Source organism: Zonotrichia albicollis, chromosome 3 (genome assembly GCF_047830755.1).
Source record: "Zonotrichia albicollis isolate bZonAlb1 chromosome 3, bZonAlb1.hap1, whole genome shotgun sequence".
Taxonomy (NCBI): domain Eukaryota; kingdom Metazoa; phylum Chordata; class Aves; order Passeriformes; family Passerellidae; genus Zonotrichia; species Zonotrichia albicollis.
In genome coordinates, this window is record NC_133821.1 from 86,594,764 (window position 1) to 86,620,902 (window position 26,139).

Genomic DNA, 26,139 nt, shown 5'->3' on the forward strand with positions numbered 1-26,139 from the left:
CCACAGGCATTCGCTTCCTCTTATTACCAATAAATCCACTTGACATTTTATACTTCCAATATTCAGTATTTTATAATCATGTTGTAGCAATTTATAGTCAGATTTAAATCCAATTGTTATGAGTAATCTCAAATCATACACAAACCTTCTCACTTCACTAGACAATTCCACAAGTAATTTATGAATACTTTTCCTTTTTTTATCCCATTCTTCATAAATTGCAAAAATGCGTGATAACTGTTTTTATATCTACTACATTGTATCATATTATATGTATATAAGCACTACCCATAACTTGGAAAATTTAAAACTAGAAAGAAAATGCCTTAAACATATTGTTATCATTAAAGGCTAAAAGCTTGATAAAATATTTCCTACAGTCCTGTATTTTAACAACCTAGGAAGAAGTGTTGCAATCATTAAGGGTAGAAAAAGTATGATTTCACACCCAAATTCCTCGCTCATCTCCAGTATTTGTCACTGAACAAGAATACAGTTTTTGGCTAGGCACCTGGTCTTGATTCAAAGTCTTGATTGAAAGCAACAGATAATCCACAGGTCTGCAGCTGGATCAGGCCCTGCTTACGTTAAATGCTGTGCTGGTAGAGCTGTTCATTCTCTCTGGTGTGACAACACAGAATAAAAGTTAAAATAAATTAAGGCTGCAGTTTAGGAACAAGACAAACAATGGAATAAAATATAATAATAACAAAAAAAATCCCCAAATCCCCAGAATCCAACATCACAAAACACAGTAATGTTAAAAACTGTAGTGGCACTTTGCAGGAGTTTGGAACACGTACTAAATCAAATTAGAGGACATAATATAAGAAGAGTTCCCTGGCAGAAGGCAAAACTGTTTGAGCTAGTTATACTTGTAGCAGGGTTTGGGGTTTTTTTTCCTTTTTTTTTTATTTTTAAATTTTTTTATTTCCCTCAACTACTCCCAAAAGATTCAGTCTAAAAAGAACCTGTTACAGAATGGCCTCTGGAAGTGAACAAGGCTCCAAATGATGGGCTTCTGATAGTGGTATTTTTCAATCTCCAAGACAAAAGGGAGTACAGAACAAATGATATTTAGGAAACCTGCTGTTCCACAGTGAAAAACAAACCCTTTATCTTTCCTGATCAGAGTAGCCCTGTTACTGTGACCAAGCAAGAAGGGAGGGGAGCAAGTGTGTGCCAAAAAATAGATTCAACAAAAGGGATCAAAAATCTCTTTTTTTGCTTATAAAAATCTGTATTATTATTTTTTGTGGGAAATGTGTATATCTTGGAAAGGAAAAATGTAGACTTCAGAACAAGTGATATAAGGCCAGCTTTACAAAAACATGTAAGTGCTTCTGTGCATCTGGACTACTGGCTAATGTAAGTACAGTTGCCTAATTGCACTGGCTCATTTCTATTCAAGTAAATCAAGGTGATGTTCAGTACAAATGTATCAAGCATCCCTCTGGCAGCTTGAGTGCTCTTCAGAAATCTCACCAGGTACCTAAATAGCTATGCAAATCTCATCTCAAGTATTTAGTTGCTGCATTCCCTGCTCAAAATGCAACTTAAACTCTGTCACCTTTACTTTCTAAGAATACAACACCAGCATACAAAGCAGGCCAGACACTGAACTTTATAAGGCTGTGAATCTGTGCCTTGGTATCTCACGTGGTACCACTTATGAACATTCTGAAGGTCCCAGTTTCTCACACACTGCCACTGCAAACCTGTGAAAATTCAGGTTGGCATTTTACTCTCCATGAAAATAGCCAGGCCTGTGAATAATCCTGTATTCTATCAGTGTTATTCCTGGATAACTGTGAGTTGCGAGCTGTGAGTGCACATTGACAGAGCGTGGCACAGCACGTGCCTGAGCAGCCTGGTGAAAGAATGGGCTATAAGTGCTGCTGAGAAACAAACATCACATATAGAGATGTACACACAATAAATATAGGCTAAGCTGGTTTTATTATAGAGATGTACTTAGCATTAAGGGTTCCTGCACAGCATTACCATGGCTCTGCTCTGAGACAGACAAGTAGGTAACAGCAAATTGATTGCAAATCCCAGGCCCAGGTTGTCCCTCTTCTTCCTTGTCCAATCCTTATCCTGTAACTCTGGCTCCCTGGATTGCCAAGACTGGATTGCCACTGCATCTGCACTAACCAGCTCATCCTGACTCTTTCTCCCACTTTCCTTCCCTCCATCCTTCCTATCTGGTTCTTACTCCCTACCCAAGGCCAATTCTTATCACCGTTGGTGTTTTATCTTTACTTAGCCTTTTCCTTCTCTGACTTTCCATCAGCAAAAGCAGTGAGAGCAGTGATGTTCATAGCAAGCAAGATGGATGCAGAAGGACAAAAGCCCAGGTATGCTTGTTTAAGCTACAGTGGAATTCATCTGGGCAACATCTTGTTGACATTTAAACAGTCTTGTCATCTTCAGGAACAAAGATAACACAACCACTCCCAGAGAGCAGGGAGGGATGTGTGCCCAGGCTGCCAGCAGGGCTGTCAGCATCACTCAGAGAGGCAGAGGCTGAATGGGAGCAATGGCAGCAGGATGCAGCATGTTTAAATGATGCTGAAAACTCTAAAATACTGGAGAGAATTTTATGTAAAAAAATAGATTGTAAAGCTTAGTGAGTGATGTTGTGTAAAGCCTAAGAAACCCAAGCCAGCCACGAAAGAAACACCACGGTTTACAGGCTGGGGTAGGGGTGCAGAGGAAGCTGGGAGGATGACACTGATAGCAGATGTTTCCCTCACACCTGGGCAAACAATCTTGTACCCTAAAGCACCACAGACTGGTCAGAGGAGAAAACACTGAAGAAGAGAGCTGATGTTTCCCAGTAGAGGCTTAAACTGGTTGTGTTTGTTTTCCCCAGAACAAAGGCAGAAATGAACCTGACTTGCAGTTGCTGATGCCAGTCTGCCCCAATCAAAGGACATAATGAAAATGGAAAAGGCAATGAGGCCACAGATGTCATGTCACTAGCATTTGTACTTTCTCTTTTAAAAACTAACTATACTTCTAAAAAAAAAAAAAAACAAAACAAACAAAAAACCCCCCAGACTTTTTAGAACATCCAGGTAAAACCTTTTTTAGGGTTAAGAGCAGCATTCAATTTACTCCTTTGGTCTGTTTGCCATATAGGTCTGTTTCAAAAAAAAAAAAAAAAAGGAAAAAAAATCTTAGATCTGACATGCATGGAAAAGCCCTGAGGAGCTACAATCTCCAGAATACCCAAATAATTACTATATTGAAGTTTCCATTAAATTAATGCCTGCCTCCAAAGCCATTTGACAGTTGGCTTATTCTTCACTAATGTCATGGTCCCACCCTATTTCACTAACTGTGTTCCAAACTTTATTAGAAACATTTTTTTATTTAACTTGAAAAGAGTCACATTGATTTATGACTCCAAGAAGCTGGCCAGAATCCAGAAAACCATCCAACAACCAGCCTTTAACTTAATCTGTTCCATCATGAAATGAATTAGTGCTTTTTACAATATTATTAATGATTACAGTCAGTAAGAGAAATGCCACAATTTAAAAAACTTTCATATTATCAGGAACAACAGAAAACTGAACAACTGTACTATTAATGACAAATCGTTTAAAATTACTGCAAAGAAAAACAAGAGAAGACTCTACTCCTCTAACACAGTATCTATAAATCATACACAGAATAATAACAGGGAAGTCATGATAGTCAGTAGCAGGGAACTTGATTAATCCAGGTTATTTCTACCTGGGTGGTAGCCATTAGAAGTTGGATATCTAATCTAAACTAGTCATCAAGGCTCCAATGTGCAAAGGAGAGAAACAAGCACCCATTTCAGCAAGAAGCAATTCATTCCATGCAAAACTATATATAAAAGGTGACTGGCATTAATTGCTCTCTGGAAATACTTACTCTTGTTTGACTAACAAAAAGAATCTACACAATTAGTTTAGACTAAACATTTAACTCCTAGACAGCTAGAAAGGCATGAAAAAACATTCTACCCCCTGAGCTCAGAGTGGTATGACTCTCCCAGTTTGGAACAACTGCAGAGCCTTCAGCCAAACTGTGCTTCACACCTTGTGAGCCAAACCCTGGCCCTGCCTGGCTGGTGGAGCCCAGTGAGGGCAGTGGAGCTCTGCTGAGCTTGTGGGACAAAACATCAGCTCTGCATTACAGGAGCCCCTGGGAAGAGTTTCTTCCCAATAAACCCTTTCTGACCAACCAGCTTCAAACAGCAGACATACTAAAAAAAAAATCACACAGGTTTCTCTGATTTCTCTGAACCAGGTCACATATTCATGCAGATAATAAGCTTCTCTTAGATGACAGGGGACTATGTTAACTTAATGATTTTTAAAGGTGTTTTTGCCAGGTTAATACCATTGTTGGCACTTCCATGGGGAATAACTTAATATCAACTGGTTCCAGTCCTTGGTAATTAATCTACAAAAAATATAAAAGAAAGAAAACAACCATTTCTACAGTATTCCATTTCTATAATTCTATAAAATATTTTTTTATTAAGGTCTCAGAAAAAGTTAACTTTAGAAAACAGCATCTACCTGGTGTTACATAAAGAATTAGTTGTGACATCCTCACTGCATCTACAATGCTTAGTTTGGAGCACCAAGAGATAGGGAAGTATCCTGAAAATCCTATTTCTCCAAACAGCACAGGTCATTTTGACATTTTTAAAGAGGACTAACTTACTAGGCATCTGAGCACAGTGTAAATTAACTAAATGTGTTGAAGCACATCCAGTCACAGCCAAGGGTTCCAGACACCATGTAACTCTACTTCCAGTTCTTGTGATATGTTTCTCAAGATTCTTGTTTTTCTTCAAGAATTGTCCTCTGAATACAGAGGCATGCAACCATCCCTAACTTCAGCCTTACTTAAGCTTCTTTGATTTGATTTCAGCCATGACATATACTCGCTTTGTCCTTGCTTTTGTTCTCTAAAGCAGTTTATAAAACTTGAAAAGAAAAGGAGTGCTTTGTATCATATGGAAAATAACTGTGCTGTAAGGAACAATACCAAGGCTGAAAAGCCTAAAATTAGACCTGCAAGCTTTGCTTTCATTGGCAGCGATGTGTGAACATTCATATTGTCCCAATCCCATATTCTGCCTCTTTATTCTTGCTAAACACACTACTTTCTGTAAAACACTGAAGTTTAAAATTAGCAAACCTGTCTGATTCAAGGGTATACTGACCTTGGTGATGGGCTATTTTGATCACCTTTGGGCCTTAATAGTGAATTACAAGATCAGCTATTTTCAAAAGAAGCAAAGAAAAAGCACTTGCAGAACAAAAAGCTGAACATCTCTGAAATGGTGCCTGGAATAATACTGCAATTTGTAGCTCGCTCTTTTTTTTTTCCTCCTAAGAAAAGTCAAAAGCAAATCTAATAGCTGTATTTTTGCTGAAAGCAAGCCAGTGAGGAGACATGCACTGTATAAAGTTCCTGGGGCTGGGCAATGTGGGACTAACAGGGATAATTTAGTCATAACAGGTTAGCATCTATGATATACCCATTCCCTTCTCAGCTATGTTCCTTCAGCTCCTACTGCAGTCAACAGGGGAGATAAATAAGAGCAAAATGTATTCAGAAGGTCAAACTTCATGGATTTTCAAGAAAGCCACAGAGAGGCTGAAGTGCAACCAGTGCTTGCTACTGCCTTAAGTATAATTCAAGCAATTGCTAGTGCAGTGTTTATTTTGAGTGTCTCCTTGTGGAATTTCAGGATAAAATATGAGATTGGCAGTGAGCCTGAAGGGGGTATAGTCAGAGCAGTCCAATTTCAACAGACTATCAAGATGAACTGTGGGGAGTTGTTTTACAGGTTTATGGCTATAGCTCACTTTGAAGCAGAGTGTTATTATTTGTAGAGCACTATGATATAAATAGCAACACTACATCCACCACCTAGATACCTGTGGTATGCTCTGACAGAGCACTTTTTAGATTACTAAATACCATTAAATGTGCCCCAAATGCAATACTTGAGATAGGGTATTAGATAGAGATGTAATGCAACAGTTATTTATGCATCAAAAATGCTTATGCAAAAATGCAGCATTAACATTAGCAGCCTTAGGCACTAACTCCAGGGTGATTTTCTGTCAGAAACCAGAATTAATTCTAACACTGTTACAGCACAAGGAGCCAAATAGATTCTTGGAGTTAGGACCAGTGGAAGCCTAGATAATGCTGGTCCTGAACTGTATTCAGTGTTTCCCATTGGAAAATCTGTGGCCATAAAAAGTAATGTTTTCAAAGTAAGACAAAGAGCAGCTGGAGAATTCTATTTATTTCATCACACTGATCTTGTCAGTTTTTCCTAATGTTTCCTACACCCTGGAAACAGCATAGGCTGTCCATCAATCTTTGCTTACCAGCAGCAAGCTCCACGGGTCACATGGTGGCATTTCAGACAAAGCTGAGCTTTTGGAAAAAGAACGGAGGCTGGTTGTGCCACCGAGACAAAATGGAGATGTTAACTACCAATTAACCACCAATTGCCTCAGGAGCAGCAAGGAAACCCTGAGAAAGGTAAATACACCTTTCTCAGGATCAGAGAGTTTTGTCCTAGTTCCAACCTCAAGATGAGGTAATTTCTTCCTGGGACAGCCCTTCTTTTGTGCCTAATAAAGCCAGGTAATTGCATCCTGGATTTTGTGAGTAGGAACACAGTGTGCAGCAAGACCATTTATGGTGCTGTGGCTTCAGTCTCAGGCTTAGCTTTCTATTCTTACATATAGAGGAGTAATTTTACTCCCTTGGTAACTGGCATTTTTCAAGTTTCTGTAATTCCTTTAAACACTTCTAACGATTTAATCGTTATGAACATGCCTATACTTGAGCAATAGTTCAAGTTAAAATCGGTAGTGGGTATAAAATACACAGGGCACTTCTGAGAAATTCAACATGACAATATTCTCACTCCCTCCTTATTCTTCAGAAAGCATCTTGTTAATACAGTTATGTTTCCAACGAATAATAATTCCCTAGAATAAGAGTATTTATACATGGAAATATATTGGAATAGCATTTCCCAAAGAACATCTGGAACAGGAGAACTTCTCTTTGCAATTCATTTTACTACTAAAAATGTAGGCTCTCATTTTTCATAGAATCATATAATTTGGCTTGGAAAAGACCTTAAAGATCATCCAGTTCCAAGACCCCTGCAATGGTCAGGAACACCCTGTACTAGATCAGGTTGCTCAAAGCCCCCTTTCAGTCTCCTCCAACATTTCCTGGGCTGTGGCACCTACAACTTCTCTGGGCAACTTATTACATTGTCTCACCATGCTCATAGTGAAAAATCTGGTGTTGGCACAGACAGCCAGCATGAGATGTGACAAATTAGTGAAAAACTTCTTGCTAACATCTAATCTAAACCTGTCCTCTTTCAGTTTAAAGCCATTACCCGTTGTCCTATCACCCCATGCCCTTGTAAAAACTCCTGCAGCTTTACCCCTTTTGGTGCTGGAAGGCTGCTATAAAGCCTCCTTTATAGAAGGTATAAGATACACAGACCTAGATTCTAACAGTAATAAATTTCATATTATTTATTAATTGTTATAAGGGATTATCAGTAGTAAGATTCTTTACTGTGAGGGTGGTGTAGCACTGAAACAGATTGCTCAGAGAACTTGTGAATGCCGAATCCCGAGGAGTTTAAGACCAGGCTGCATGGTGCTTTGAACAACCTGGTCTAATGGAAAGGTCCATTCCACTCCAAACCATTCCACACTGCAAGGAGAATTACCACATAAAAATAATCAAAAGAGTTAAAGGTTCTGCAGTGAGCTATAGAATCCTTTTGTAAATATTTAAATTAAATTAAATTAAACCTACTTTAAAAGAATCCCCACAGATCCCTAAATCCCCATACAAGCCATGCACACTGGTGCTGAATACTTTACAAATTTATATATTCCGTACCATACCATATGGAGGTTCTGCACAAATGCTGGAGATAGATCTGCAAATTCCTCAATGAATAGTGTAGGTAAATGTAATTTAGGCTCTCCCAGAGCCAACTTACAGAGCAGAGGTAATGGCACAATATCCTGAGTCTGTGTGTGACCCAGACACGTACAAAAATTTTTCTCCAAGGTTCACCCAGACCTCAGGAAAATGCAAGGTTAAACTTGTGACCTGGGCATAACTGATGGGGGATGTTTATATCTTAGGAAAAATGGATCATTATTCAAGGTGTCTGTGCAGTCTTCAGGTCTGCAATCTCTTGGAGGACCTTCATGGCAGGCGCCAGTTGTCACCAAGTGGTGGGTGCTGAGGTGAGTGGCACTGGATTTCAGAACTGCACGGATTTCAGAACTGCCCCAGCTCCTGGGCTTGTCCCCAGCACAGCTCTCCCAGCCTGCCCAAGGCACACACCTGATGCTGGCTGTGCCCACACCAGATGCAGAAACAGGACCTCAGCAGATTCTCTGTGCTTCACTGCACACCACCTACTTCCCAGCCAAGAAAATATGTATTCCAGTCAAAAGCAGTCTAGACATAAGGTAATATATGCAATACAGATGCACAGGAGATTATACCTGACACAAAACTCAAAGAAATCATCTGATAAATTTAGGAGAAAAAATTGAGATAGGTTGAGTAAGCTAGTGACTATATTTTTATCATAATCTTTTTTAAAGCTACTTCATCTGCTCACCACAGGAAGAGCTGCTTGCCACTTCCCACCAGCCATATTCTGCTTTTCCACTACTTGCAGCTTGTTTTGATTCTGGCTGAGTGGAAGATAGATATGGAAAATCCTTGCAGGAATGCCAGAGTGCAGGGAGCAACCTTGCCTACTGATCGATGCAAGCTGCCCAGGAAGAGAGGCAGGCTGATCATTTCCTCCCTGCTTGTTCATCTATTCCCCTGGGAACAAGTTATACTGCCGTGACACATTAGGGCATGTGCTGTCAAAGTACTTCTGGCAGAAAAAGTCAGAGAAGTATCAAGTGACTGAGCCCTTTCAGCTAGCTATGGGATGCAGGGCTGTTCCAGCCGAAGCAAAGTCCCACTACACCTGAAGCATACATTTAAATTTTTCATTTAGAGTGATAAAAAATCCCATTGAATAGTCTGCTACAGGAGCAGAGTAAAACTGGCAAGTTTGTTTGTTAAAAAACAACCAGACTTTGCAGTTCTACTTTTAGAATACACATCTAAAGTGGTAAGTTTTCTGTATGAGCTCCTGAGTCCTAACGTGCTCAAAAAAATTGCATAACCAACTCTTAAACATGGCAAATCTTCTTCTTTTGTCTTCCATAATGTGGACTTGGACAGCACTTAATAACAACTTGATGGAGCCTGATGGAGTTGAATTGGCTTATATCCAGCATGACTGGTGCTCAAATGACTCCATTTTTAAAATTATTTGCCATAATAATAAATGGGAAGTTATGATCACCCACAGCTGGCCAAAGAATAAGGGATTTTTCAAAGGAAAAACAGGAAGTACACAATTTAAGGACCATTCCACATAAAATACATACCTTTCATTTTCTTCTCCTCTAGTACTTTTAAAAACACTATTTTTACCAGGCACTAGGCTTTACATTGTCACACCCATGCCCCTCTGAAACAAGGAAGAGTGGATAATAGCCACTCCTGCCAAGGCTTACTGCAGAGACAAATCTCAGGCACAACCCTTGGATTAGCAGAATGCAACTGGTTATGCCTGTTCTCTGCATTGTACTGAGAAATCCTCACATTTCTCTTCATTCACAGTCAAACTGAGTTCCAGGTAATGCCAATGTCCAACGGAAAAAGCTACAAAGCCTGTCTAAAATGGAATTTTTCTGTACATTATAGAGCTTTACCATTTAGCTGTATGGTACAAAGCACAGGGATCAGTCTTATCCTTCTTTCTAAAGGATAACTTCAAATGCAAATGAGAAACTGGTCTGACCGTATTTTTTCATAGTACTTTTGACAACATTGCATGAGCAATGAGCATGTTGACACCTGTATTTTTTTAATGCAAAAGTCTAAAGAGGAAAAATATGTCAATATGTCAATATGTCAATTATTATTAACTAATAATTGAAACTGACATAAGAATTGTATGTAAATGCAATACAATGATGTACTTAATCCAATGCAATTAAACCCCAAAGATAACAGAGAAGTGCACCTCCTCACTACCTACTTGAGGAGCCCAGTCCATGCTCTGCAGTTCACTCCTCATCAGATTTAGTCATTATCACACCACCCAACAGATCTCACCAGCAAAAGCACAGGAAACTGGGAGACATGTAAATACCTGCTTGTTTCCATTTCATAAACATTCCAAAATTAGACTGCTGCTGCTACTAATGATTTAAATGTAAGCTATACAATATTTATTATTTTTATTACTTGTTACTTACTATTATTATTCAATAATTTTGTTAAATCTTTAGTTAATCTACTACACACAAGCACATGCTCCCATAACAATTTATAAGGCTTGCCAATATAACTAAACTGCAATGTTTAGCTTCCTACCAAATACCTCAGAGAGCCAAGAGGAAAGTCAAACCTCAGGAATGGGTCACAGGCTGATCACAGCTCTGTATTGCTCCCATTGCACCATGGGATGATTACATACTGATTTTAATCTGACACAATCCAGTCCTCCTGCCAAAAAGGGTTTTACTCTCCAAAGAACCATATTCACTTTTGAAAAGAACTCCCCACCTAATGTCTTGTGTATATCCCAGGATTTGTGTGGCCCATGTGCAAGGTAGATAAGTAAAAAATGGTCATGCTTCTTTACCCAGAAAAGGAAAAAAAGGGTCATTTGTGTGAGATAAACCACAAAAAAAAAAAAAAAAAAAAAAAAAAAAAGGCCATAATGCCGTGCCAGGAAAGGCTGGGTTAACTGGAGGGAAAGAAGCTCAGCTTAAGCTGGTGCCATATTCCCCCTCCTCCTTCCAGGAGCAGAGATCACCTGGTGCTGGGGCAATCGGGCATAGCCCAGACAGACTGGGGCACACCAGTGTCACACCAGAAATCCAATGGGACACCGCTTCCATCCAAAATTTCTAGTCCTGTATCATCTTTCTTTTAAAACCCCAGATGTGGTCACACCCCCAGCAAATCTTGTGCTACTTGTCTCTGGCAGAAGACAGTCATAGATATGGGAATGATACCAGAACTGTGTGAACAACTCTTCTGAGACAGAGATTGACCTTTACTTATGTATGGCACTGAAATACTTAGAACTGAAAAATTTACACAAGTTGCCAAATGCTTTTCCACCTTGACTTGCAACAACTAGAAAATGTTTGAGGTTTTGTACAGCCTCTTTAAATTTATCAGTGCTAACTGAACTCATCCCATGACAGGAACATCAGTTTTAGCAGTGTGGTCAAGCACATGCATAAAACAGGGTCTACAGTTCTCTGAGAATAAGGGTTTGGGATTCCATCCTCTGCTTTGCCATCAATTCTCTAAAAGCTCTTGGACAAGGTACATTTCTGCCTTCTGCATCATCATCACGTAATACTAAGTGAATGAAATCATGTTAAATTCTATAAATTTGCCAATATTGTAGTTGCCATATCCCACTCAAAACTGGCATCAGCAGTGAAAAAATACATGACACATAAATACAGATGCAAAACAATGAGCAGCTTGTCACATAAATTCTTCAAAATCAGCTCTCCAAACAGGTTTTTACTTCAGAAAAGAAGAATTTTTAAGAACAGCTGTTCAGTCATAAGATCAATGAATCATATGATGAGAGAACATATAAAGTCTTATGTAAATACTTCACATTTTATTTTCCAATCCTTCTCTCCACTTAGTTTCACGTCCCAAATGCCTTTGGATGAGCAAATTCCCCTGCACCCACACAGAGCTCACTGTCAGAGAGAGCCTGCACTAGGGGTGTTTCTGTGGTCATTTTTAGGACTTGTATGTGACTTAAAACCTCTCAATTCTCCTTCCTTTTCTCCAACAGCCACATCTATCACCCATCTGATGACACACAGTTATCACAGAGAAGGTATCACAGCTCAGGTAGGCATTAGCAGGTCAGTAGGAGCTTCCTCTGAGCACCTAACTCAGATGCTTCTGCCCTGGCACAGCTCTCATTCAGCTTCTCTGCTACTACATCAGAAGAAGTAGTTCAGAGAAAAGTGGCAAGAATCAGATGGATTTATCATTAAATTCAATGTTTCCTGCAAACTCAAATTTTCCCCATGGAGTTTTCCCACAACCTAAAAATCACAAAAAGTAGTGCATCTGTTAGTACTTTTCATATTAATCACCCTTTTGGTGAGAGACTCCACTCAGTGTTTCCTAGATGTTGACACCTTTGCCTTCTGCTATCTTCAAATGTTATGCTACTCCTTTTCCTTGCTCCCTCCTTCCTTTTTGATTCATTTAAAATGAATCTCCCTAGCACTGAAATCCTCACAGATCTGATCCTGCCTACATCTCTGACATGATTCATGATCACACCTTCTCCTTTCCCCGAGTCTCGTCTCCTGTAGGCTAAGAGCTTGCTGAACACTTACACCTACATTTCCAGTCAACTCTGTGTGTTCAAAGCAACAGATTTCCCCATGTATTTAAATCTGCTTACTCACAGACATGTTTTGGTGGTTTAGCATGTACTCTGCAGTATTCAAATCTATTCCTTGATCCAAATTTTTTCTAGTAGGGATCAGACAGATCAGCTCAGAGAAGAGTCCTTACATTTGTCCAGAGGCCTTGGACTTTGGTCCAGTTACTTCAGGAAGGGATTAACCCAGAAGTCTCCATTTCACATTTAACTCTATGGTAATTTTTAATAATGACCACCAAGCCATGTTTTCATGCGCTCCTAAAGACTTCCTGATGTCAGTATTTGTCAATAATGCTGCTAATGTGTCTGCCTACTGATGGCACAGATTTCTTTTCACTCTACAACCACACGGAACTCACTTTCACTGTAATCTGAATTTTTAAAGCATGGCAAAGTAGCATAGCATAGTTGTCAGAGGGTGACTTTGCTTTTATAACTTGTATGAATTTGCTACCTTTTTAGTTTGTTTGTTTCTTTCACCCAGACTCAATGTTTATGGCAGAGTACCTCATTAGTCAAGTGCCCAGAGTGATGCCACTAACTTTGCCCGTTCAGAACAAACCAAAAATGCCCATTTCTGCAAACTGAAGGTATTTTCAAAGAAAACAGAAGTACAAGACTGAAATGGCTGCAAGCTGCCGTGTACTCTTCATAGACTTGAGAATCTCCTAAGTTAGAGTGACAAAATGCAGAGTTGGAAAAATAAGGGAATGACTTAGTTGTCTCACACAGCTTCAGATGTTGAAGACCTTCTGAATATATCAATACTGTCAACAGTAAATGGATGGGTTTACTGGGCAATACAAGAACTACAATCTCCAGCTATCTCTGCTACACACAACAACAGAACAACCTTGAACATTTCATGAACTTTCTTTTATCTGGAGATGAGCTGACATTGATATATTGTTATTGGTCTTCACTAATATACTCCTGTTGGCAACAGGGAGAAGCTAGCAGCTGAAATGAGTCATATACTGCAAGACCTTGCAATTTATATGGAAAGAAAGTGCAATTTAAAAAATATCTGTCTCCTCCTCAGCTGACTGTGCAATGCAAGACACCCACTAAAACTCAAGTCAGACAGTTATTTTTCATGTATTTGAAGCACAAGAAGTTGCAGTGTTTTATTTTAAATTGACTAGCTTTAATTCACCAACATTAAAAAAGCAATACAAAGTAATGCTAGGAGCATTTGATACTGAAATAAAAATTGGTCTTGTATTTTATATACACCATGGATTTCTTAAGCAACAATTCAGATGTTTGTTACACTGTTTTCATTTATTTATAGTTGAACATTATGAAAAAATCTACAGTTGGTTACAAATATTTGAAGAACATAATAATCTAAAATATATCTCACAAACAACAGAAGCAACTAGCCAACTGTTCTTTAGCTCATTCTCATCTAAAGAAAGCAAACTGCTTTGTAGCTGAAGGACTTGCAGGGATAAGTTTTGTTAAGCAAATTGACAACAATGGCGTTAGATGATAGGTACATACAATAGAACTATTTATAGCACTGTGCAGGAATAAAAACCACAGAGAATGTCATCAAAAATTACTGTAACATTTTCAGTCTCTATTGAATATTTTTACCCCAACATTCCCCATCCCAGGAAAAAAAAAAAAAAAAGAAAAGAGGTATATAGGCTGTGTTTCTACTCTGCAGATTTACAAGAACATCTTGGGTCTTGCACTGTGATGAAGAGTTAAGGCACTGAAGAGAGTGATTCAACAGAAAAAGCAGACAGACAGACACACAGACAGAACACAGCTGTACTCAGCATCTGTTTACATTGTCCTGTGACTTCTTACAGACTTCTCTTTGAAAGTACCAGATACCTTGTACATATCTAGAGCTATCTATATACAAACCCAGCTGTTTAGGACATATTCTAGGGTGTATCTACACCACAGCCCAAGAGCTGGAGAACAGTGTGTGCCGCAGCCAGCTCTCCACTCTCTGGCTTTGCCACTGTGAACAGCCCCATGGGGGGAAGCAAAACACGTATGAATGTATCCTAATTAGCTCTGCAGGAGGCAAACGCAGATCCTGCTACCAGCCATGGATTGGCTGCAAGTCACTCCATTCCACCCCTGTACTTGCACCCTATCTTTCTGCACAGGCTGTAGGCAGAGTACATGTCTTATACGTTGTTAGAATTTTAATAAATTTACCCTTATAGCACTGTACATACAGCTGCACTTTCTAGAACATATGCAAAGGTCAGATCCTTGTTTTATAAAGCTCACAGTTTAAAAAGCAAACGCAAAACCACAGCTAAAATGCAAGATGAAGGAGGCATCCAACACAGTTAAAGATGCACAGCCAGTATTGCCAGGGAGAGGGAGGCTCTTAGGCAACAGGAGACTTTGGAGCAGAGTCAAAGACAGGAAGCAGAGCCAGAGAGGGAGGAAAAAAGGGATCAGTAAAAGCTAAGGATGAGATAAGACATGAGGCAGTTAGTACCTGTTGACACTTCATGATTATATTCTAATATAACAGAGTAGGAAGCCTGACTGAGTAATGCCCACCTCTTAAACCATGTAGAAACAAATGTTACTTACTGATCTGTGTTCCAGGAGCACCTCTTTGTGGCAGACACGTTAGAAAAATGTAAAAACATCACAGCCCCTTCCAACCGTGCAACCTTCCCAAACAGGAATTTAAATGATTAAACAATAGCCACTGAACTAAGTAGCTAAGAACTCACCCAGTGCGGGGACAATTTCTGCAAACAAAACCTATTTATGAAGAATGATCAAGGCTACTTTGTGGTCTTCTTACCATACCTGAGGAGGAAAAGGAGTCTTAGAAGCTACTTCTGTTAAGCACTTTGGCATTTCAGTAATAGTGGTGTGTTGTTAGGATTTCACTGACAGACAGCAAGAATATTTATGCACATGGAAAAACCAGTTTGTGATTATCTGGCTCTCTTTATTTAAGAATGCATGATATATTTTTAACATGTAACATACTGATTTCATACTATTCTTCTAAATGTTCTCATTCTGTATGGATAGCAAGGACCCGATTCCAAATCACCTGGAGCTCAATGTCGAGCATTGTTCAACCTCACAATGTGGTTGATGTGACATATCTAAGATTAAAAAAAAAAAAAAAAAGACCCAATGATCCCCCAACAACAACAAAATCCTTCCCCCCACAACCTCCCCTTCCCAAAAACAACAGATCAAACTTTTTTAGACATTTGAAGATGCAGTCCTTTTGTACAAGCCAGTCTGGTTAGCAAAAATCATCAGTATCATCAGATGTTTCATGCATCAAACTAAAACTACTTTTCAGGCTATCAGTCTTCCAAACTGAAAGCCTTTTATGCCATTTAAAACATGAATTTTAAGAACATTCACAAATACTCATTTGTATGGTTTAAAAAATGTATATTTAAAAAGAAAAATGACTGTTTAAAGAATAGTATATATGCTGGTGTAATGAAAGAACATTGGCTGTAATGAAATCGACTGGATATGCACTGGATGTTGACAATAACTGCACAAATAATTTTTTTAGCTTTATCCATTATATAAGCTGATTTTCTTTTCAATGCTAAAAACTTTCTTAAATGTTCACTTTCACTAACTTTAGAAAATTTTAACTTTTTCCTCTACATACACCAGCCTCTACTAAAAAACAAAAGCATTTTAATTCTAACTACTAACTGATATCTCATATTTCATTTTCTAAGAGTCTTCAGTTACTTTGTATTTCTAAATATAGCAGATAAGAGTACAGAGAAATATGCTGTATTGTAAGAGCTTTTATAAACAACAGTTTCTAATTTTAGACTACTCCATTCTGAATAAAGTCTAATTAAACCACATATATTCTCAAATGCAGTTCACAAAAAGGATAATATTCATGTCTCCTCACTGCATTTGATTCCATCTTACAGTGAACGACTTAATATCTACTTTTGAGTAAAAATGTTTTCTACAAAGTGGAAGCCTAAACTTTCATTTAAAAACTAAAACATATTACCTTTGTGAAATTATTTTCAGATATTAAAATCAAGTCATAGGTACTCTACACACACCAGGCTCAACAGCTGATCTATTTTAAGATTTTTTTTTTAACTGCTTTGGGGATTGACTGTTCAAGAACGCGTAATTATGTCTAGAACCATCACATTCTAACACTAAGGATAATTAATTACTAAAAAAGCTTAGTGAGAACAGAGATACATTTTCCATTCTCCATGGTCTCTAAATCAAGACTGATTTTTTTCCCTTCCCCCAAATTTGTATGTAAAAGGAGAGCAAAGGCATGACTGAGTCAAATGCTATGGCCTCTGCTAGACATGCTTAAAATGGTCATTAATCTCCCTTGTAGATTTAAACATTTATGAACCTAAGAGCTTTCTTCTCTAACATAAAACTTTCTATTTAGCTAGAAGTTAAAACTAATAAGAGTAATTTTCATGAAAAGTTTTAGAGCCTTATAATTATTAGTCTAAAAACTCTGTAAATTTCTGTCACAATCTGTTTTCTTTTTGAGTATATAGTTTGACTTGTACAAAGTTTGAGCAACCAAATTAATCCCACTGGTTGATATTATATTGGTTGATTCAACTCTTTAGAAGTTAAAACAAAATATACTATTTTTTATGCCTAACTACTGTATGAAAATACCTTGAGAGGACCAAAAACAAAATTTTCAACACGACTTGTAAGTTTTATTATGGATCTCCATTTTCAGATCTTTTCATAAATGAACTTTGAGAAAGTCTAAGTTAGTGAACAAGAAATTAAGTAAAATGTTTTTTTTCCTGTTATTTAACAGTGCTGCATGATGCTTCTCTGAAATCATCAATTATTCAAGATTAAATCTGCTTTAAGCCAAAAGTGATAAAAGGTCATTTAAACCAAAAAGTTTAGTAGCTTATATTTATATTGGTGTAAAAGCGATAGGAATCAGCACTACATCTTTTTTCCTGCACATCAACTCAGACTTTTTAAATACAGATTATGTAGATAATCTTCCTCAAAAGGCTTTGAGATGGTAAAGCGATGTTAAAATTCTTTATCTTCCTATTAAGAAATTCTGTTATGATAATTATCTTAAAAGACTCACTTGGTAATCTCAAATTATCACTTCTCATTATTTCAAAGCTTGTAGATTCTTGACAAACTCAAGAATGTAGCAAAGTCTTGATTTTTCAAAACAGTGAAACTGAGAAAGTTATAATACATTCCACTAATTTTTACAGTCTGGAATTATATATATGACTTTATAGGGTTTATTTTGGGGAGAAAATCTTCAAAAATATCTGTAATGTGTATTCCTTTGTCCTTGATATCATAATTTCAGAACACATAATGCTTAGTTAAAAAAAAGATGCAGTCGTCCTTTCACTCCCAAGGAGCACAATTTATTTCAATTAGCTGTGGTTTTACAAGTTATTTACTAAACATATTCTGTTCCTTACTTTCCTCAGGGGAATAATCACAAAGAAAAACAGCATCATATTTTATCAACAGTGAATTTTTCTATCAAGTGGCTTTTATCTTTTTCTCCTTCAACTGTCACCTTGAAACTACTTGCTTTCTTCAACTTTCATCTTTGAGACCATTTCTACTGATCTGCCTTAATTTCTTACAAGTGTATTATTGTCCTTTCAGTCACATTCACATCCCAGTGTGGAAAAGCTCTTGAAAGCAGAGACCCTGTGGGTAACATTGACATAGTTAAAAAAATAAAAAATACATATATATTTTAGCGCTTTAGAACTTAAAAGCAATAAAAATTTGCAGCACTACTCCGAAATTTTGCATTACATGAACAAATATCCTTTTTATCATCTGTTTAATTTTCTTTGAAAAGTTTTATAGCTATTACTGTCAGACCAATAGCATAAAAGTAAAAATGTAAGATTCTCTCTCTATGAATAAAGACAAGTAGCTGGAGCTGAGGTAAGAAAGCGCCGCCCTGTGATGGGAGCCCATCTGGATCCTGACATCTTCAGCACAGCAAATGCTCACAGCCTTCCTGTATTCCTGTATCACACAGAGCTTTCAGCAATGCCATGGAGACAAGCTATGGGGTAAACCATGGTCTTTCCCCAGAAGGAAATATACAGAAAAGAAAATAACTCATCAGGTGGAAAGCAATTGAAAAAAGCAATGAACATGCACAAAAAGAAGGAACAAAATTACACTCTGAAGGAAGAAAAAGCCCAAGCATGTAGAGAATGGCAAAAGGTGTGCAAATGCAGGTAATACTAACCCAAAAGAAAATGGGGACAGATTAAATGGTCTAGGCTCATTATAGAGCAGTCTGAATCAAAATTAGGCATGAGAAATAATGCAGGAAGATCACACAGTGCTTTTCTCTGTTAATGTAAGACAAAATTAAAGAAAGCAAAGCATCCATGGGCAATCAAACCCAGCTGGAAACAAGCTTCTTTACAGACCACTCAAAATCAAAGGGTATTTAGCCCCAATGCACACTGCTAAAACAATACCTATTAAAAACAAAAGGATGAAGACCGGTGCTGACCATGTGTAACATCACAGACAAGGGGCACAGCTGCTCAGGGTAAGTGCTGCGTGTTTCAATTCCTAGGACTTTAAAACCAGATCTGTCTACCGTACTTTATATTTTCTAACTCTATCTTTAATTAGTGTTAATTGCTGTTTGATTCACAATTAGAGGATGAGCCAGCACTTTTTGGCCAAGTGACATAAAATTCTGGAAATCTGTGGGAATCTGCAAAGGTCGACAGAACTGAATACCTAAAATGGGCGCGTGAGGCACAGATACAATACAAAAAAAGCTTTGGAATCCATTGCGCAGACAGACATAACATTACAATTCCAAAACTGAAAAACAGAACCAGGACAACAGCTTGAAATGTAAACAATTACGGAATCACCCACAACAAAGCTCACCATGTTCATGTGTTTGTTAAGGGAACCTGTATCCTTAGATTTAGATCCTGCAGCTATACTGAGTGTATAGACAGAAAGAAAAGCCAAGAGGCCTGTAGCAGCACAATGGTGCTGCAGCTCTCTAGGAGGACCCTGCTGGAAGGAACATCGGGATCCCCCCAGACCCCAGACACGCTGCAGTCAGCAGGATGTCGCAGCCTGGGACACGTGGCACCTTTTCCAAACAGCACCAGAGCCAGCGGCATTGCACCGCTTCCATCCCGCACAGCCACCTCATTCCCCGGCTCTGCTCGGCCCTAGCCTGCCCTCCCCACCACATCCCAGTCAGACTTGGCCTCAGCATTCCGGCCAGAGCACAGTTTCCCTTGGGCTGGTGCTGTGGGGTGGCATCAGCTCCGAGTGCTCTGTACGCTACAGCAGGGGAAGGCACACAGGGAACCGCACAAGGGAGCGGCAGAGACATCTCTGGCATTTGCTCTGTGTTGTGAGTTACATAACGCTGTGATACTCCGGAGTAGATGCCGCTTGATGACACAACTGATCTGCGGGCAATAGCTGCATGTTCCAGAACAAGGAGCACGTTGAAAAACCAGTGTTGTGCAGGTATACCTTTGTATCAGTCAAGAAGACAGGGCAGCCTAGAAAACTGGTTAAATATTACAGCCCTATGTCACAAAAGTTTGTGGATAAATAACAAGATTAAGGATTCAGTCCTTAATTAAAAGGCAGGAATAACACATAACCAAGATGAAGAACATGTTTCCTTACTTTTCCTTGACAGCAACATCAGCCAGACTACTTCATGCTTTGTTGGAATGGAGAAAAACATAATTAAAGTTTTAATTAGAATTGATCGCAGTCCACAAACCTGAAATGGATTGTGCTGTATGAACACTGTACTAGGAGATCTTTCAAGCAAACTGATGCTCTTAAATGAACTATGGTCTTTAAAAAGGAAAGGCATTCTGTCAAGTAATAGGGTAGCAGTGAAAACTAATGACTCTGAAAATGTGTGACAGAAACAACTACAAGGATGCACACATTCTGAAAGGGACAGTGATTGTGTATTCTACAGAGACTGAGCTTCCACATACACTTATTTTTCTGTATTAATAATCTGTTGCATATCATATTCTGGTTATAAAATATGTCCATCTTTTTATTCTTCATACAGAGATAGTGATACCTCTGAGATCTGAACTTTCCAGTATGTGAAGGAAGAGAATGTCTATCCAAAGCCACACTAATAACAAAACATTGCTAAAAATGTTGGGAGAAGTATCTGTATTGCTTAAACCCATCTGTTACAATAACATCTTCTGTACAAGAACACGGAATTTATTCATGTATTTGGCCTTTTGATAATTGACTATGGGTTCAATGCCCAAGCAATCACGCTTCAATTTCAATTTCAATGTAAAGGGCAGGTGTTTTCATCACGCTGTTATCTGCACGTTTGCTTGTCAGCAGAGAAGCCCGGCGGTGCAGGTAAGCCCCTTCCCCGCCTTGCTGCACCGCTCCGGGTCGTGCGGGATTCGGGAGCGCGGTACCTGCGCGGCAGCGGAGCTCCGCCCGCTCCGCCTCCAGCCGCCCTTCGCCCGAGGAAGCCGCAGAGCCCCGTCCCACCTCCGAAAAGCCCCTGGACAGGCTCCTCCAGGGCCGGGGAAGCGGAGGGTCTGCAGTTGCGTAACATCAACCCCCCCCCCCTTCGCCTGTCCCTCCCAATCCCCGACGGTTCCTCCGCAGCCGGAGGCCGGAGCAGGCAGGCGGAATGGGGCAAGCCGGGGAGGTGCCGGGGGAACCCCCAGCAGAGGAAAGGGGAAAGGCTCTTGGCTTTGGGGACGGGATGCCAAGTTGGGACGAGGGGAACCTTGCAGGCGGCTCCATGCAGGAAGGGGCCCGCCTGGATGGGGCGGGAGGAGGGAGGCGTTTCCCCGTGGGGACAGTGGGGAGAGCGGGGGACTCCGGGGGGTGGGGACACCTCCGGGCGGGCGGGAAAAGCCTCGCATCGGGGGAGCCGGCGGCACGGGCAGCGCTGCAGCGGGCAGCGAGCGGCGGGACCGAACCGTGCGGGAGGGCGGCAGTGCTGGGGTCCCCTCTGGCAGCGCCCCGCACGGCGCTGAGCCCCTGTCCCGGCGCGGCACCACGGGCGCCGGGGAAGCGTTCCCGCCGCAGCGCTGAGCACCGCTCTCCCCCGCACCCCGCGGCCAGGACCCGCTCCTTCCCGCCGGGGGATGGAGGAAGAGGGCGAAGAAGCCCTCGGGGTACCGGCAGGCGTTCCTCCCCTCGCCCCACACAGGCAGCGCGTCTCTCCGGGTGCGAGCAGCTTATTTCCAAGCGATGCTGGCGCTCAAAGTTGCGCCGGTCGGGCAGCCCCCGCCCGCGCTCCCTCCCTCCCTCCGCAGCCGCGCACATCCCGGCCCCCGCGCTCCGCTCCGCTCGGGTCAGCGCGGAAATCGCCTCCCTCGCTTTCCGCCCCGGCTGCTCACGATCTGCCTCAACCTGCTCCACCTTTTGTTTTGATCTTTGGAAATGAAATTCTCTCTCCTGCCGTCTCCTTTCCCTCCTCCTTCTCACGCCTTCGTGTGGGAGATGCCCAGGATCGCACACCAGCTTTTGTTATCTCCTCCCACCTCCATCTTCACTCCGATTGATGCCCTAGTAAATAGCAGGAGCGCGGCACCTCCGCCCCGCACCTACCCCGCTACCACCTGCAAACACCTCGCCTGTTAAATAAATTAAACGATAAAATAAAAACATCCCTTACAGGCACTGTGAAAAGCGATACAGCGATCGCATGGATCGGGAGCACTTTTGCCTCCCTCGTGGTGTGATGACCTTGTGAAGGCTGCTCTGGCGCTTGGTTTCACACGGTCTTTTTTTCCTTTTTATTTTCTTTTCCTTTCCCTACTGGAAAAAAATCACGCCCTTTTCGCTATCCCTTTTCAAACGAACACGAGCGCCAGACTCCCTCTTCCACCAAAGCGTTTCCAAGCGCAAATTGTTACGCGACAGCTCAGCTGTTCCTTTGGATGCTGTCGGTGCTCATATCCGGATCGGTGGGGGATTCGGTCCCATCTCTCCACAGTTAACGGCAAATCGCCGCGGGTACGATTTCCCTCCATCTCGCCAGCGGAACAACTCCCGCACACCGACCGCGCACACCAACTTTCCCGGTGAGGACGATCTCCGACCGCCGAGCAGCGCCGAAGCCGCGCAGCCCCCGCCTCAGCCCCGGCGCGCCTCCATCCCGCCGCCTTCCCGGGAGGAAAAGCCCCGCGCGGGGCAGCCCGGCAGCCGGTTCTCGCCCGCACCTCGCGGCAGCGGAGCCCGGATCCCCCCCCTTTCCCCCTGCGGGCCCTCCCCGCACTTACTGCGGGCGGGGGTCTGTCCGCGGTGCGGAGGAGGGCGCAGGGCCCGGGGTCCCGCGCGCTGCTGGGGCCGGAGGGACACGCGGCGCCGCCTCGGTGCGCGCCCGCCGCCGCTCGCGCCGCAGCTCCTGTGCGCGCCCCCGCTCCGCCCCGCGCGCCGCCCGCCGCCGCCCCGCACTGCAGGACCGCCGCCCCGCGCGCCGCCCCGCGCTCCGAGCATGCGCGCGGCGCCGGGCGGCGCGGGCGGGAGCGGGGGAAGCCCCGGGCGGCGGGAGCGGGGCCGGAGCCGCGGGGGGCGCGGGCTGAGGGGCACGGCCCGGCGGGGTCGGCGCCGGCACCGCGGCCCGCTCGGCCCCGTGGCCTCGGAGTCGCTCACGGCCGAGCGCAGGCTGCCTGTGCCCGGTGTCGTCCGTGCCTTGCCCGGCGGGCTGCGCCTCGCTCGGCGGCTCCTTCGCTCCACGCGTGGAACCGCGCGGCGTGCAGGGACAGCGCGGGCGGCGCGGGGTGATGGCAGAATCACAGAACCGGTTAGGTCAGGAAAGACCTCTGAGATCATCGAGTCCAGCTTGTGACCAAACATCACCTTGTCAACCAGACCGTGGCACCGAGTGGCACGTCCAGTCTTTTAACACCTCCAGGGATGGTGACTCCACCGCCTCCCTCGGCAGTCCATTCTGTTATCTAATCACCCTTTCTGTGAAGATTTTCTTCCTAATGTCCAACCTAAACATCCCCTAGCACAGCTCAACGCTGTGTCCTCATACCCGCAGTTGCCTGGGAGAAGGGGCCGACCCCCGTCTGGTTCCCATCGTGTGCAAGGCGAGGGCAGCGCTGTCCCGCGCCCCGAGCCGCCTGTCGCTGTCACACGTGTGTGTAGGCGTCGCCTTGCATGGCAAGGCACACTCACACCTCTTGTCCACAAGCTTCTTATACTATTATGGAAGTTGATGTGATATAACTTAGCTTTAAAACATCGTTCAACCCCTGAAATGTGAAATTCAGCCGATCTTGCCCTTCAATATAAAGCCCAACTGAGGCTGCCCTGCCCTCACTTTTGTCGCTGTCACTGCAGGAGTTGCTTTGGTGGTAGGAGTGAACCATCAGGGCTCCTTCACAAGACACTGCACAGTGTGTAACTAACTGTAGGTCCTTTCTAAGGCAGAGACATACATCAGTGTTTACTTTCATGCATGACAAGCTCTGTCACTGGCTGTTTACATAAATTAAGCATATTTAGCATGTCCTAAGCACAACACTGCAGAAAGCAGATGGATACAGCAAGGAGGTGAAAGGGAGGCAAAATAATGACATATATTAAAAACAGTGAATTACACCTTGCCTGTTTTTAACTATCTGCTTGTTATTTCAGAAAGACAAAAGCATGAAGATTGTGTAGTAAGTGATAGATGGAAATAATGTTTCATTTACTGTTGAAATGCCCTAAGAATTAAATTATAACCCAAGCTGATGTGTACAAATGTACAGGAAATGACAGTATTTTCAGTATGCTAATGTAGACAATTGAGTTCATAGGTTATCTTTTTGTAATTGGCGAAAGTCACCAATTTTTCTCCCAGAATTAATTTTTTTTGTGTAAGTCAGCAATTTTATGATTTTGTGCTTTTTTTTTTAAAATTTCCCAGTGCACCCCTCTCTTCAGTTCATGTTTTGATTTTCTAGATGTGTAAAAACCACCTGAAAATGCTAAAAATTTACTTCTATCCCAGGCTTAGCAGAAAGAAACAGGATTTGATACACTTCACTGGGTGTCTCTGAAATTCATGTTTTATTTGTTAAGATTAATTCAAATTATTTTCTGTCATTTTCATATTGTGCTGCCTCGTTGCTTCCTTGGCCTGGCAGACCATTAATAATCATCTCTAGCATAATGAAAGTTAGAATGCCATAACATCTGCTTCTAAGTTTTAACCACATTGCTCCCTCATATTTTCTGTCTCTTGCTCTGTTCTTTATAAGTTTGTTTTTTACCACCACAGTGCAACATTCGCTCTGTGTGACCTATTTTGATTTTGTCCATATTGCAGTTATTGCATGACTTCATCTCATCTTTGTAACTTTTCTAGTGGCAGCAGCTTAGCAATGGAAGTGCAGAGCTCTGGGGTGACTCTAGACTCAGGGATGTACTTGGTGTCTCAGCTGAGTTTTGTGTGTTCCTCCACAACTGCCAAGGTAGCAATATTTCAGGCAGCTGGCAAGAAAGCTGCCTTAGACTTGATTGTCTACTGTGTGACTGGGACATAGAGAAGATGCCCATTTCCTCATCATTCCAGGTCATCCTTTGCAAAAACTTGAACATTTGCTTACCCTCAAAAAGCAGAAATAATAGGTTGAATTACAAAAAATGTGGATAAAAGACATTTAAATTGGACTTTTAAAACATCATAGTATTTTTTAAAATCTAATTCAATGGCAGAATTCCCATCAGCTACAAAAAAGGTGTAGATTAGCAGCATAAACTATGTAGTGTGTATTCATTTATGAATTTTCCTGTCTACATTTATGTAATGCCATATAAAATCAGGTTACTTAGACTGCATTTTCAAATGCATTTGAAAACAGGATTGTCCTAAAAAAGAGGTACTCTACAGTATTACTCTAGAAAAATGGCTTATTTTTACATGTACTACATCACAAAAACAACGCAATTCAAAATCCCATTTGAAAAGTGTATATACTTAGAAAACCTCTCCATTTGCATTACTAGTGCTTAGTCCAAAACTCCCATAAAAAAGCTTCATTTTGGTGTGGATCAACAATTTAATAAGTTGCCTCTATTCTATTCATGGTGTTATCACTAGAAGGGTAATAATGACATTACCAGAGTGTGCTGTTATGACACGTCTTACATGGTGCTGTCCTACACTGCATGCAATTCCTGAAGGCTTTTGTAAGTTGGTTGTAAAAGTTTACCAGTTCAGATTGTTGGCATTTTCAGCCACTTAGCATTCATTTTTTTTATCTGTGCAAATACTGTTGTATTTTAGACTGTGGAGAATTACATTCGCTACACTTGTTTGTCAAGATAGATAATGGTAGAATTTTCCATTTTCTTGCTATACAGTTCTTTGGATGTTGCAAATGCAACTTATTGTTGTCAACTAATTGTTGCAGCTTCAGATGATTTTTTTAGCCTGAATAACATGATGCTCATAATGGGGCTACAGCAATTTAAAAGAAGTCAGGGTCTGACCCAAAGTTTTCTATTTAAAGTGTATATTTTTTATTTTACCCTCATTATGTACA

At 41.4% G+C, this 26,139-nt stretch overlaps 2 protein-coding genes across 3 annotated transcripts in view; both read right to left on the reverse strand.

Annotated features, from left to right (window-relative positions):
- The window catches only part of VSNL1 (visinin like 1), an 87,942-nt gene extending 64,928 nt beyond the window's left edge, over positions 1-23,014 (reverse strand). Inside the window, exon 1 of one of the 2 annotated variants that reach the window (XM_005489739.4) lies at positions 22,879-23,014. The gene's annotated coding sequence lies outside the window, so the exon portion shown is untranslated. Of the gene's footprint in view, positions 1-22,015; positions 22,162-22,878 lie in introns of those variants that run through there. The other variant, XM_074538068.1, reaches the window with a different exon arrangement.
- On the reverse strand, positions 511-22,143 carry LOC141728646 (uncharacterized). The gene is made up of 4 exons (XM_074538610.1): positions 22,113-22,143; positions 18,144-21,830; positions 15,310-15,388; positions 511-621 (listed from the first exon to the last, which is right to left on the reverse strand). The coding sequence occupies exons 1-2, from the start codon at positions 22,141-22,143 to the stop codon at positions 20,968-20,970; spliced, it is 894 nt and encodes a 297-aa protein (XP_074394711.1). The 3' UTR covers positions 511-621; positions 15,310-15,388; positions 18,144-20,967.
- Positions 23,015-26,139: the final 3,125 nt, after the last annotated feature.